At 35.6% G+C, this 15,588-nt stretch overlaps 1 protein-coding gene across 25 annotated transcripts in view; it reads left to right on the top strand.

Annotated features, from left to right (window-relative positions):
• The window catches only part of RBFOX1 (RNA binding fox-1 homolog 1), a 1,359,349-nt gene that overhangs the window by 715,909 nt on the left and 627,852 nt on the right, over nucleotides 1-15,588 (top strand). For all 25 annotated transcript variants that reach the window (XM_087730989.1, XM_087730985.1, XM_087730987.1 and 22 more), the window contains one exon: nucleotides 5,521-5,568. In XM_087730989.1, the coding sequence (XP_087587115.1) occupies nucleotides 5,521-5,568 (48 nt within the window). The remainder of the gene's footprint in view (nucleotides 1-5,520; nucleotides 5,569-15,588) is intronic.

Raw genomic sequence — 15,588 nt, 5'->3', positions numbered from 1 at the left:
AGGGCTTTGATATATTTAAGCAATTAATAAAAATATCCAGAAAAATCAATAACCTAGAATTTGACTGTGCACTTTTTAATTTTAAATATATATATATTCTTCTTTTGTTTAATATCAGGTTACCTTTATATATGCTTTAGTCATTAAAAGGAATCCGTTTCACTTTTAAAAATTTTAAATCTGAAAAAAAAACCCTTTTATTTCTAAATCTACAGCCTTTTTTATGAAATTGGAAACCAGTATTGTGAAGAAAAGACATAATTAGTGTTAGCACTTGTTGGGATGCCAAGGATACGTGTAAAATACCTGATGAACCTGGTCAGTGCAATAGATTTATCTTTTATAGGGAAGCTGAACAGGATTTTACAAGGTTATTTGCTTCCACCTACTGACCATTCTTGATATTACAGACAAAAACAATTGAGGGAATACTTCAATAACTTCCAGAATCTCATCTTTCCTCCTTCAGATACAGGCCATGGGCCTAGTGTGTGTACATATGAATTCTGTTTGCCTTTTATATTTCATTACTTTGACATAAAAAAAAAAAAACAACATGTTAGAAATGCAAATAACTTTTCTACAGTTTATTAGCCTGTACAGTTTGCTTATTTCTTGGGGTTTTTTTGGTTGGTTGGTTGGTTGGTTTGTTTTGTTTCTGGTATTCTGTGTTATGATGATAGGGAAGCAGAGGAAATAGGTTTTGGATAGCAGGGAGATAACAAATTGAAAAATGTATGATAAAGTACACGGCCATGTACAGGTATTAGTTTTGTTAGCATGACTAATGGCTACTTGAGGATATTGATTTCACTATTTCTTTTTGCAATTCAGGAAGTAAAATTAAATGTAGAATTATAGAAGCTATGTAAAATAAAGTGCATGGAGGTTTTTACTGCATCCTAAAGCCAAGATGTCATGCAGCGTCATGCTACCACCAATGATTACTTTTACTTTCTAAAGCTTTTTTTTTACTTCTGTTCAGTAACATTTGTATAATGCTAATATCGCATGAAGGCGGTAGATATGTTTCCCAAGGGCCTAGCATATTAAACTTTAAAATCCCTGAAACATGTGAATGATCAAACAGAGCACAATTGGGATGAGGAAAGGGAGCCTTCTCAGGAATAAAATGGGTATCATATCTGATGTATATATACTATGCACCTATCTGATGTATATATACTATGCGCTTGCAGTAGATCTTGCTGTTGAGTTATCTAAATCATTACTTGTCTCCAAACTAGCACTTGAAAGAATTGTACTTCTTGGTCTCACTTTTCTATCTGGTAAGCTGTAGTACTCAATACAAGCATAAATTTAGTACCAGTTGGTCACTAAAGTGACTAAATTTCAGTAGGAACATTTAAAGGCTACCTTTCAGAGCTATATGCATGCAAACACAGAGGTGAGCATAGTTTCACCATCTCCTTGTTTCCTTGTTACTGCTACCCAACATAACAGACAAAAAAGCCAATTTTGTTTTGTGTTGCCACATAAAAAATAGACCTCTTAATAGGTTTATAATACTACAATTCAATTGGCTGTTATGCAGTGACACCTAGAGAAAAAAAGGAATTATGTCGGTTTTAAACTGAAATGGATGACAGGGTTTTCTACCTTAGTGGCAGGGTATGTCTATAATTCATTCTTTCCATCTTGCCCATGAAACATCCTACGAAGTATTCTATCATTATGTCTAAGATAAGAATTCTTCAGGAGGAACAGATTTTGCTGGGTTTTCTCTTCTTTTTTGTGATGTAACAATGTTAAAGAAAGTGCCTGATGTATTGTTCAAATCTATAGGATTTTACCCTTGCTTTACAGCAATGGTACTTCTTAATCTCAAATAATTCATACAGTTGGGAAATTTGCAATACACATACTAAAATTACAGCGCTTTGTCATTTTGCACTTACAAAAAGTAGCACAGATGTCTCCTGGAGAAGAACATTCTGATTTCTTCCTTTCTTGCTCTGAGCTTGACAGATGATTCATTTTGATAATTTTTTTAAAGCTGTTTCTGTGTACGTTTTTTTCTTCAAAGAGGTGTATCTAGGATGTAGATGATGTATACTCAAATATTTATATTTAAACATATATTTGATTAAGCCAGTAACTTCACTGGTTTAAAGAAGTATAACAGTAATTGTTTCAGAAAAATTGGTTTGTTTTGCTTGGGCAATTAAAGGTTAAGATATGCATGCACGTCGCTAACATGAAATACTCTTGTCACTCACGGATAAATTCTGTCTGAGTTCAGTTACAGCTGGTAACAAAGTAGTTGACTGCTTTTCTTCCAAAAAGACTTCACCATAGACTTTCTAGAGACATCAGATGCACAACAAGCAGCTCCTGTAACTGTTTCTGCAGAAGGGATCAGCTGTTACTATTGTTTTTAAATATAAACCTGTTGCAAATTACAGTTTATTATTCAGCTAATAAATTTGAAAATTATTGATTTTAGAAGACTCATTGTCTCCTATTATTTGTTCTTCACCTACTGCACAAATTTTTACTGTTCAAATTTTTAACTCCTTCCAACTGGTTTAACCCCTTTGCACCGAGGATTCTTGAATTCTACTCTAGTCCTTCTTTAAGTAACCTGTCAGTATCCTTAGTTATACTTTATTAGAGTATATGCATTTGTGAGGAGTTCACCCATTGGTAAAGAAAAATCCTGTTCAGGAAGTCAGGCTTTGTTACCTATTAAATGGTTGTTACAGTCCAGGTTGTTATCCGATAATGTAACCAAAACAAGTTTGTCAAAAATTATTTAGGCAATATTTTAAAATTAATATTTGGAATACCAGAAATAATAACATAACAATGGACCCTGATTTTTTTTTTCTTGTCCTTGTGCAGAAGTCTGAATTCAGGTCTCTGCTCTTGAAGACATATAGCTATTTCTTTACCCAACTCTGACCTTACATAGTTTCACAGATAAGCCAATACCAGTCTTTCTTGCTAGCTTCAATATCCACTAATATTGAAACCATACAGATGTAGTTTTCCTTGCTAATTTTGCAAGGGTTAATTTGTAAGATTCACTTTCCATATCTTTAGATAGAAAACTAAACACTATGAGATGAAATGATTGTCTGATGTTCAGGGATAAAACATAGAATAGAAGTTATGTCATTTGATTTTCAGCCTGTATCTTTTCCTTATGGCTGCTATCAGTTACCTTCCAGGCACATTGTCTCTTCAATTCCTGATTGCAGCACTGAGAGCCTCAGCTGGGCTGGCCTCAGCTGTTTTCAGCTGGGCTAGCCTCAACTGTTTTCAGCTGGGCTGCATGCTTAATTTGTAGCTTTTGCCTTACTGGTCATAGACAACCAAGATAAACTGTGTTGGGAGGAAGATGGTTTTGTTTTATCCAGGTAAAACTGCATTTTTAATTCACATTGAGTGCTTATGAACTTAGGTTTCTTAAAAATTGCTTTTAATGGGAAATGATAGTGGCAAAATAGCAAACTAAAATCTTCTATAGACAGCGGGAGGGATCAGAGTACTGTGAGGTCTTGGACAAGATATATTCATCATACCAAGAGTTTGTAATAGCTATGACTAGAATCTGATAGATACTTTATTCTGCATTCAGTTAATTTAGGTCAGTATGTGAGAGAGAGCCACCCTTGTCCTTGGTAATATGAAAAGGTATGATTCATTTTTGATTAAGCAATAAATATGTTAAAGAACATTCCATTATTTCCCTAAGGTGACTTAGGGCATAGCTAGCAGGTAAAGAGCACTGGTGCTAATGGAGTTTGAATTCATTCCTCTGAGGCAGAAAGCTTTTTAAAAGCTGAGCTTTTTTCCTCACTCACTCATGAGAAAACCTGAACGTAAATACACAAACAAGCTCAGGACGTCAGCCTGGAGGCAGAGATAGTATTTCCTTATCCACCAAATGGGAGGAGAGACATGATGAGACACTGTCTGGCTGCCAGTAAGTCACACTTGAAAGAAAATTATTGAGTATTACATTCCACAAAGAACAGCCTAGTTCCCCATGAAAAGTATTTTGAATATAAAGAGTGTTTGAGGCACTGATTCATATATGAAACTAACTAGAATAATAAAGATTGCTGCTGTTGGAAATATGCTGCGTAAGAAGTGACAGAGAACTTGATATGCCTAATGAAAACATCTTTAATATATCTTGCTGTCAGTGGAAGTATTTTTTCAGGAAATCTCAATTCATCTTACTTGATTGAATGATTTCATTTTTTAAATCTTTTATGGGTATATGGCTTGGGTAAGAAGTCTTTGGCATTGAAAGAATACCAGTCCTTCATTTAAGATGAATAGGCATGGTGTTGAAAAAACATAACTTCTTTATTTAATATTTGTTTTCAATTTTATTAAGAGCTGCTATTAGCTATCAGCCTTAAGTTTGTAATTTGGGATTCATGTAGCAAGTAACTCTAGCCAGTAATCTAAAATCTGGTGAGAGTGGTTCTAGCTTCAGTGAGAGGTTGGGGAAGGACTTACTTTTAACAAAAAATCGTCCCTCATCTGTATGTCATTTTTTTTTCTAATTGAAATCTCTAAAGTTGCAGTATGTAAGCAAAATTGGCTTCCAAGAATAGTCTAACTAGAAAAGTAAAGTTGAAAACAAAAGAAAAATCATAATAGGTCACTTGTCTACAGTTTAATGACTTGAACTATATTTGGCTTACTCAGTTTCCAATAGTAACTTGTTGTACAAAGGGATACTATGAAGAAATAAGTGCCTTTCAGACCATGATTTTTGTGATAATGATTATCTCTGCATGCCTTCAGGTCTGCTGGCAAAAATCCAACGGTTCAATGAGAGTCAAAATACCTTAGGAATAAAAGGAACGTGTTTTGGGTGTCATCAGGTTTAAGATTATTTGTTTGACTCCTGAATAAAACATAAGTCCAAAATATATGTATGTATGTAGACATATATACACACATACAACACACATATTTATATTAAATAGATGCTTGATTATTCTTGCATGTTGCAGTGATTCAGACACAAATATCTTCAACATACCGAGTCCTACTTAGCCCTGTTGACAACAGACAGAAGTTTGAGCAGTTGTTTCCTCTAAAGCTTACCTGTATATTTTTTAAGCTACCATCACTAATTAAAAAAAAAAAAAAAGAAAAAAAGGAGTAATCAAGCAATTATATTTTCCTCAAAATGCAAGTAGAAAAAGCAAACATGCACAATAAAGCAGAGATCATATTTTTGTCTTATGAGCTGACTACACTATATTGAAATCGGATTGTTTTTTTTACAATGTTTCAATCCTGTCTTTTAAGTTTATGCTTGTAATACAATTTAATAAACCTTACTTAACGCCGTAATAGTAAACATTGTACATTTAAATATAATATATATACAAAACTAACAGTTTGGTAATGTGTAATAGGTTGAGAAACCCACTTTTCAGACTCTGATGCCCTTTCTTCATCATGAGTTATTCCCACAACTCTGGTCAGTACGCTTTGTGACATAGTCTTCTCTGTTTGTCTTTTCAGGATACTAAAGCAGAGTGCAGTTCCTGTGTAGAAACTGAGGACAGAAAAGTAAGTGGTTTGTTTCAATGTAATTTGTCAGGTGACTCTAACAAGTGGGGGTTTTTGTTTGGTTGTTGTTTGTTTTTTTAAAATTAAACCATGTGAACTAATAAAACATACACACATAAAACCCCATAAAATTAAGTTTTCTAACAATAACTTTTCTAATGTTGTATTTTAACTTCAATGGGGACAAAATAGTCTTACTCTATTGAATATATTTCTGTTAGAAATTTGAATAACAGCTTGTTCTGAAGGGAATTATAATCTTCATTTTGTTAAACTATGAATAGTTTAAAAGGCAATTGCATGTCCTGTTCTTAATTTCCATTATTAACGAAATTATTGTGTCATGTCTTTCATGATAAAGTTGGCATATCATGTTAAATACTTGTAAAATAGCAAGATAAGGACTGCTTTTCCTTGCTTTATAAGCAGTATCTTTGATACAGATTTTTTTTTTCCTTCTAAATGGTTGATGTTTAAAAAAGTTTATTTTATATTATTTCCAGTTTTATTTTCTGTGAATGAGTATAAAATATGTTTTCAGTTGTGTTCTTCACCTTGTTAGCTTTTATTTAAACGGTATGTATGGCATGTATGTTTGAATATACTTGAATAAAGTTATATTTTTAGAAGGAATTCTTAAACTGAAATACTATCAATTTCCGCTCTAAAATGAGCAATGCAGAAAGTTGCCTTCTAACACTAACAGTATCATACTCTCAATTTATGTTTTGAACCAGTAGGTCTTTATGCTTAATTTAGCATTAGTTCAACTGTGCTAGAATGTGTGATACTGATGTTCTATTCCTCAACTTTCCAGAAGTTGGTTTTTTGTTGATGGGTTTTTTTTAACTTCTTTTGGCTACTGCATCTTTCTATGAGCATTCAGCAACTACTCTTTTTTAAAAAAAATAGTTGCCGAGTTCTTTTTGCTATAAAAACAAAGTTTTGTTAAGCAGCATTACCCCAAAAGCTCTTTACTTCATAATAGCTCAAATTTTATAAAGCAATGTCATACAAGTCCGATAGGAAATGCTGTTGAAGTTAGTGCAGAAAGCACAATTCATGTGCTTTGTTGAGATATGTGATAAAGGTTCTTCAGAATTTCAGTGATTTCAACATTTTCAGGAATGAAGTGAAGGAATTATTTTGAGCTATACAGAAACATATTGAGAATTCAGTTAAGATACTAAACTGTGAACGTAACTAGAAGAGCAAGTATGCTATATCTTAGATACCAAGCAGCTGTTACTACTCTCCGATTGTTGAAGTCCTCTATACTGAGACAGGTTGAATTTCTTGCGTTTAAGTCAAAAGTGAATGTTTTACTCTGATGTGTATCAGCATAATAGAACTAGCTTATTGTAGGACAATTACAAGGACAGTATGCAAATACAGCAGAATTTTTTTGAAATTTAGAAACCATTTCAGCTTTGTCACAGGGCTCAAAAATACTGTAATGATAATCTTTAACAATGCTTTATGTTAGTAAGGGACTACAAAATTTATGTCAATAGGAACAGTAACTTTGCTGTATTGTTTTGAGAGTTGAAACATAACCATTTATGTTCCTGTGCATTAAATTTAAGGAATTATCCTTGTTACTTACACTCCTAATGCGTTTTCAGTTTTCTGGGAGGCTTAGGGCTGCTGCTGTTGTTGTTGTTAAAAGCATTTTAACAAACCGAAGCATTCTTGCTTTGTTGCTTTTTTTCTGTTACTGACTTTGTGCCTTCCATAAACTGCATTCTCTTATGTTAATATCTTCTATTTTAATTTTTTGTAAAATTTCCAAATTTTCCTGCTTTCTATTTCTCCTTCCTTTTCTAGGCTGTATTAAGTTGGAACTAGTGACAAATTATGCCTCCTTATTTCTTCTGCAGTTCCTTCCATTTTTTTCTCAAGAATTTTGCAGACACATAGTGAGCTGAATCAAAATTAACCTGGTTAATGTGTTCATGGTCAAAACTAACCAAGAAACAAAGGCTTCACATACTCAATTTAAAATTTTTAAATTGTCAGAAATAAATATCAATCCAGTTTTAAAGTATTTTCTCACTAAATAAACTGAGCTGGGTTTTTAAAAATATATTTCTACTGAAATTTTAAAATTTGGAGCCAGAATCCAGCTCTGGATTACTAAATCTGTGTAGTGTCAAGTAGTAACTGAGTTTGTGAAAGTGATGAGCATGTGACATATAATTTAAAATCTCTGACATCAGCTGGTACTCATTACTGTGAAACTCAGGCCATTTAGGGTTCAGGTTCTGAGCATTAGCTTTTATGAAACTGTCTAGGTGTTTAAGTATGTGTTTTTTTTATAGTATGCTAAAATGCAATTTAGGACCTTATTTCTAAACAAGATCTGACTTTTGGTGTGGGTAGCAGCTACTAAAACTGCACAACCAAAAGGTTTTTTTTTTTTATTGCTTGAATAATGGGAAAAGCTGTCAAGAGCCTGACGAGCTTTGGATTTCAGTCTTATTAATGTATGTGTTGTATTTCTTTTTCCTTTTATTGCAACTTTCCTTTTATCTAGCAGATGTACCAGTCTGTTGCCAGTAAACTGTTCGGGGTTTTTTTTCATGGTTTTAAGATAGGATGATTTCTACCTCAGTATGAATTACAGGAGTTGTCTATCTGATACTTTTTCTTGGCCTTGGTGATTGCTCTGAGTTTGAGTGGTTTCTTAAGGAGCTATCTTTCTTCAGTGACTCAGGCTATCAAGACTAACCCAGCTGTCTGACCCCAGAAAGGGGCACCTCATCCAATGCAGAAAATGTCATCTGACTTTTTCTGCAACAACCCAGGCCCTAGGACTGAGCAAGTGAAGTGAAAAGAAAGAGCGTGAGATTCCCATGTTATCCTATCCTATGCTTTATTACTTCGCTAGCTTGTGCTCACTACCCTCTCCCTTCTTGCTCTTAGAAGCAGTGGCATGAAGGTGAGGTGACAGTCACAGGGTCTCCAAACTTACTGTGAAACCTGGAGAGTCTCTCTCCTCTCTGTCACTCTCTTAATGTGTCATTAAGGTTGAAAAGCTGGAGATCTGGAGGTTATCAACATTGCGGTGCTGAGTCCTAGGAACTTCTCATCCTTTTGACTGTAACTACTGATGCATACAGACACATGCCTTCAGGTCTACAGACTCTTCTGTGATCTTTCCTCACTAATTACTGAAGTAATAACAACAGACATGAGGTTTGCTAGGTTTTGGGTTATGGTTTGTTTTTTGACTTGCTAAAAGTACAATTTTTATTCAACAGCAATGAGAACCTGTTCAGTGCTCTAGCTTGCAAATGCAGAAACTACAATTAACATAAAGAATTGTCTAGCAAACCCCTAAATTTACCTTCTTCATTTTTTTTTTTAATTTCTTGAAGCATTTTGAAGGAACAGAAAGATAATATATACCTGTTGTTGTTACATGATATGTTTCATTTTTTCTCTGTGTTTGGTCCCAAAACTGAAGCTTCTGCCAAGCTTAAGTGATAGATTTACTTTACAGTCCAGGGATATAGATTACCAATGACCTATGCAGTGATCATCAAATAAAGATACATCAGTCTTGCTTAACAATAATGCATTGTTTTATGTTTATTGAAAGCATAAATTAAGAACTTAATGTAATTCATAAAACATGAAACATTATAAATATTTTTATTCCATCTACATTGAAATCAAGACAAACTACTGCAATTAGGACATGCATCATTACTATCTAATAATTTCACTTCCATAATGAAATATACTACTAATGAACTATATCATCAGTAATTAATGGAAAATTTTCTCAGTTAACAACAAACTATAGAACTGCAAGGTGCCTTTTCTTGCAATCTTTTTTCCTGAAGTTTCTTAATCTCTGACTTCTGAAGTAGAAATTTATGAAACCGTGGCTAAAGCATTGCCTGAAGGCAAACTCCAATTTAATAACTGTACTTATTATTTTGAAATCTATTATTCTATAAGTGACAAAATAGCATTTAATTATCCTAACCACTTTATCACTATGATTTGTCTCTCCTTCCATTGTTCAACTGACCTTTTTATGTAAGATTCTACTAATATTTTCTGCAAGGATAAAAGCCCTCAGGTTTGAGAATAACAAGTGACAAGTAATCAACAGTCTGCTGTAACTGGCCTGTATTATTATGCATTACTAAATTGCATTTAATCTGTATTCTTTTCTGTGTTTGTCATACCCAAACCTTTTTTGTTTTGATCTCATACATTCATTCTGAACATCACAATATTTGATGTTTAAAGAATCATGTGATCATGGAAATGTCTCAGCTTTGCTTTTCCAAGAAATCTATGTAGAAACATGACCCTTAAATCTTCACAAAAGAAACCTGTTAAAAACATACAAAGTGTGATTTTTGTAAAAATACATTGATTTCTGAAGCCAGTTGCATGATGCTTTGGCATTTGAGTCATAATTCCAAAGCCTGTGTTGCTTTTCAGCATGAGGTTTTGCTCTTGCAAGGGTGATGACAGTTGTGGGGTTTTTCTAGCCATGTTTTCTAATATAAATGTGTGTGTTGGGGCAAATTAAGCGGTTGCGGTTGAAGGGAATTAATAAGGATATGTGCCATTTTGCCAAGAGGGAGACCACGTGGATTCCTTTACAATCTTCTCTTCCATTTGATATAACCAAATTCTAGTCTCGTCTCCACTTTAAAAAAAAATGCTAGTATGTAAAGATATTTTTTTTTAATTTTTTTTGTTTGTTGCTCTTACACCAGCTTCATCACCTTCTATTACCTGAAAAACCTGCCCCTAATAAATCTTCCTCATCTTTTATTTAATCTCAGTTCACATCTTTATTTGGTCTTAACAATTCTCTTTTCATATGTTTATATGAGACTTGCATAGAACAGGAATCTTCAAAAATACAAAAAAAGAAACTGGAAAGAAGATTTCTCCATCTCCTGCTCTGTCATTGAGGTCTGAACAAAGCACAAAGGGAATATTTTGTTTTACTCTGCAATTGCATTTGTCATGTCATCAAATTAATTCATGGTAGCGCTGTGATACCAAAATTCTGATGTGAAGTTACCTTCCCCTTACTCCTCCACCTCCCTTTTATTATATTTCCACCTGAAATGGAAAACTGAGACACTGAAAACTGAATGGAAAGTTAACTTACAATGACCTTTCCGTGCTGGATAACTTTGTTTCAGCTGGTTTTTACTATGCTAGGAATGTTTTATTCTTTAGCTTTGGCTTCTTCATTTTTGTTTTATTTCAGCTTATTCTTTTTAGTGATAGACTCACTTTTGCTGTAATGTGCAATGACATTCTCTTCAGTATTCCTTGCAGGCAACATGATGCTGACTGTTAACTAGCAGCTAAGTGTTATTAGCTTGGTGGCTCAAGGTCACTCAGGATGTCTACATTTTCAGTTCTTGAGAATGAAAGTAGCTCATGGAGAGAACGTTTTTGGGATGCATCTTGACATTAAAATTTACCACTTTTGAGCTCAGAGTGCAGAGGGTTTATGAGAGCAATAGACTTTATGGGTATGCATTAGGCCAATAGCATGATAGGTCAGTAAGTTAGAAAATTTCCCTGTAGTGACATAATGTTTCATAACTCCCTATTACCTTCTGTGGGATATGGTATAGGCAGTAATACCTTTCCTTTTCTATGCCTGCTGTGGAAAATATTTTATAATTTTTTTTTTTTTAGTACCTTCTGTCAGAGGATCTCAAAGTACTTTACAAACAAATTAAAAACACCTGTGAGGAAAGTACTTACATTTATATTGCTCAGGTTACATATGGGGAAATAGAAGTGTGAAGAGGAGACATAGGCAAGGTTACAAAGTGAGTCTGAGAAAAAGAAACAGCATTACAGATATATTTTGTTTTGCCTATTCTATGGCTTCTTGCATTTTTTTTTTTTTTAAACTTATAATGATCACGTGAAAATATTTTCCATGAAAGTTTAAAGGAAAAAATTGTCTTATTAGTAGGAAGAAAATTTTAACGTTCTTCTTCGGGTGAATGTGGGAGGGAATTAATAAGGGTATCAAATAGTGAAGAGCTGATAAGAAGCATGATGGAGGGACCGACTTAACTACTGGCATCTAAGATGTGGATATATTTATATACTGTTTCTTTTCATTGTAATCCCTTAGGAGCTTCCTGTCAGTGAATATCAGTGTCATTTTTATTCCCTTGTGAAGACATCATGCAATTGGTATCATTTTGTAGAATTTTGAGATGCATTTTTCCTCACATTAAAAGAAATTGATTTTATGATGAGGGGAGATCACTGACTCCAATGGATTGGTAAGGAAGCATCTAAATTGTGTTTGGATATAGATTCAGAGGAATCTAAGGAAGTTTTGAACATTAATGAGCCTTCTGGTGTCTACTAGAGTGAACAAATGATTCCTATTTCTGCCTCTTTAACTGTTGTACAAATAGTAAGCAGTATTTATTGAACCATCATATGACAGGACCACATAGAATATAGAGGTTTGACCACAGCATTCAGAAACAAGGGAGAGTAACCCAGAAGTGAGAATAATGAGCTGTTCCAAGAATAGCATCCACCTGTCACAATATGCCAGAGGTTTCCACTGATACCTCAGATCATGTAAGTCAGACTTACATGATGCTTCTGGATTCTTCCTCAGTACAGAGCTGGAAGTTTTCAAAACCTCCCACAAAAGGGTAAAATTATCTAAGGTTTGGGGTTTTTTTTTTGTTATTTGTTTGTTTATTACCAGAAAAATTACTCGAAATCCACGACTGCCTTCCCCACAATGATTTTAATTCAAGATCTCTTGCACTCTAGATATCCTAAAACTCGGAAACCAAGTTAAATCAAACCCATAGTCTAAGTTGTTTAGGTATCCTTTATTATTATTCATGTAACTTTTAGTGATATTTTTTTAAACCAAAGGATTTTTCTTTTCCTTTTCTTAGTTTATGTTCTTTTCAAGTAAAAGCACTACTTATGGAAAAATAGGTAGCTGAAACTTGCCCTGGAACTGAACGCACAGCATTAGTCAGCCTAATAAATATTGACAATTCTAATGTGAGGAAATAGTCAGAAATCCAGTCCATTTCCTGGCATGTAGATTGACACAGTGCAAAGTCTTGTTGGAAAGTTTCATTGTATTTGAATGATCATAATGTCAGTCCTATTACTGCTCTCTTGTTCTTTCTGTCACTGACATGCAATTATGGAATTTCACAACTGAAGTGATGACAATTGCTCCTCTGTGTGTGTGTGTGTGTGTCTATCTTTCCCCTTAATCCAACTCTATCTAACAATCTGTAATTTGATAAAGTGCAATTGAAATGACAGGTATGACAGAAGTGCCAAAATAGTAATTTGACCTCCCACTGAAGTGTCAATGTGTTCGGTTGCGTGACTTTTAGACATGCTGAATACACATAAGGGACACAGATAGTATACTTATTATGCTAGAATACCTGTTAAGGCAGAGTGCTAAAAAAAGGTATTGCTACACTGTCTCTTTTTGCCAATGTGTTCCATCTTTAACCATGATATTTTCTATGCCTGTACTACTATGTATAAACATGATTGCTATTGCACATAAATTATCTTTCTTTTATTAGGAGAAGATTTTTTTCAAATCTTCATTTTGAAGGTATTGGGGTAAACCTTGACATTATAATTCTGTGGCTGTGTAGTTCTTGAAGAGACTATTTATTCCTTACTTCTAAGGATAACTTTTTCATGTTAAACCTCTTGGGGGAAGGTGTCAAAGAATGAAGAAAGAACTATATAAAAGGTACACCATTTATATTTCCGAAGTCCTTTAATACTGATGAAATACCTAGTTCCTTTTTATATAGAATATAAATTTAATCCCTGTTACAGATTAGCCTGTGTTGTAAACAGATTTTATTGGGGCATCAGTCAGCAAACTGGCAAATTCTAGTTACAGTGTATGCAAAATACAGAATAGAAAAATGTATTTTCTGAAGTAACTATATACTGATAATTTCAGTTTCATTTGAGGAAAAACCTTCTGGAATGAGTGACTTGCCAGTGAGCAGTTTGAGTAGTTGGTACCTTTGAAATGTCAGCTTTTCATTGAGGTAGACTGAAGTATAAGAAATCCTCAAAATATTTTTGTTTGAAATCTGATTCCAGTCTAAATCCAATTTAGAACTTTCTAAAAAGGAACCATGAGCACTATGAGCTATATTATTCTCTATACAACATAACAGTTCTCTGTTACTATCACATGTTACAAAAGAAAAAAACCAACTCTTTTTTGAAAAATAATGCTAATTTTTGTCCTTTCCTGTGACTTGTAGTCAGCCGATATTCTTTCTAGCCTTTTTATTTGACATCAAATAATGCCTTTATCTACTATTACATTCAGCACTGATGTTTGCATTATGGGAATTTAAAACCGGAAAGCAATCACAATTCTTTTTGAACTTCCTCTGCTTTGAAATAAATTGCATTAGGTATATGACAACTTCCTGCTAATAACTCCCCAAAAGGTCACTAAGCTAGAAATAAGGCTAATAAGGCAGATATCCTGGTGGGAGTCTGTTATAGACCACCCAACCAGGATGAGGAAACAGACAAAGTATTCTACAAGCAGTTGGCTGAAGTCTCACAATCTTTAGCCCTTGTTCTCATGGGAGACTTCAACTTACCAGATATCTGCTGGAAATACAACACAGCAGAGAGAAAGCAGTCTCGGAGGTTCCTGGAGTGTGTGGGAGATAACTTCTTGACGCAGCTGGTAAGCGAGCCAACCAGGGGAGGTGCCCCGCTGGACCTGCTGTTTGCGAACAGAGGGGGCCTGGTGGGCGATGTGGTGGTCGGAGGCTGTCTGGGGCTCAGCGACCGTGAAATGATAAGAGTTTTTGATTCTTGGAGAAGTAAGGAGGAGGGTCAGCAAGACCGCTACCCTGAACTTTAGAAGGGCAGATTTGGCCTGTTTAGGAGTCTGGTTAGCAGAGTCCCTTGGAGGCAGTCCTGAAGGGCAAAGGAGTCCAGGAAGGCTGGATGTTATTCAAGAAGGAAGTCTTAAAGGTGCAGGAGCAGGCCGTCCCCGTGTGCCGTAAGTCGAGCAGGCGGGGGAGAAGACCGGGCTGGCTGAACAGAGAGCTTTGGCTGGAACCCAGGAAAAAAAGGAGAGCTTACCACCTTTGGAAGAAGGGGAAAGGGACTCAGGAGGACTACAAGGATGTTGTGAGGTTATGCAGGGAGAAGATTGGAAAGGCGAAGGCCCAGCTAGAACTTAAACTGGCCACTGCCGTTAAAGATAACAAAAAATGTTTTTACAAATATATCAGCGACAAAAGGAGGGCCAGGGAGAATTTCCATCCTTTGTTGGATGTGGAGGGAAACACTGCCACGAAGGATGAGGAGAAGGCTGAGGTACTTAATGCCTCCTTTGCCTCAGTCTTTAGTAGTCAGACTGGTCATCCTCAGGGTTTTCAGGCCCCTGAGCTGGGAGATGGAGATAGGATGCAGAATGAAGCCCCAGCTGTCGAAGAGGTGGCAGTCACCGACCTACTCCTCCACCTGAATGCTCACAAGTCCATGGGCCCAGACTGGATCCACCTGAGGATACTGAGGGAGCTGGCAGAGGAGCTTGCCAAGCCACCCTCCATCATTTATCAGCAGTCCTGGTCAACCGTGGAGGTCCCAGATGACTGGAAGTTAGCAAATGCAACGCCCCTCTACAAGAAGGGTTGAAGGAGGATCCGGGGAACTACAGGCCTGTCAGCCTGACCTCGGTGCCGGGGAAGGTCACGGAGCAGATCATCTGGAGTGCCATTATGCGGCACATGTGGGACAACTGGGGGATCGGGCTCAGCCAGCATGGGTTTATGAAAGGGAGGTCCTGCTTCACTGACCTGGTCTTCTATGACAAGGTGACCTGCTTAGTGGATAAGGGGAAGGCCATGGATGTTGTCTACTTGGACTTTAGTAAGGCCTTTGACACTGTCTCCCACAGCATTCTCCTGGAGAAGCTGGCTGCACACGGCTTGGATGGGTGCACTCTGC

This window comes from Nipponia nippon, unplaced genomic scaffold (genome assembly GCF_047370975.1).
Source record: "Nipponia nippon isolate SJK-2023a ecotype South Korea unplaced genomic scaffold, ASM4737097v1 scaffold_5, whole genome shotgun sequence".
Classification (NCBI taxonomy): domain Eukaryota; kingdom Metazoa; phylum Chordata; class Aves; order Pelecaniformes; family Threskiornithidae; genus Nipponia; species Nipponia nippon.
Note: the sequence above shows the minus strand (reverse complement) of the source record. Positions and strands in the feature narration are given on the sequence as shown.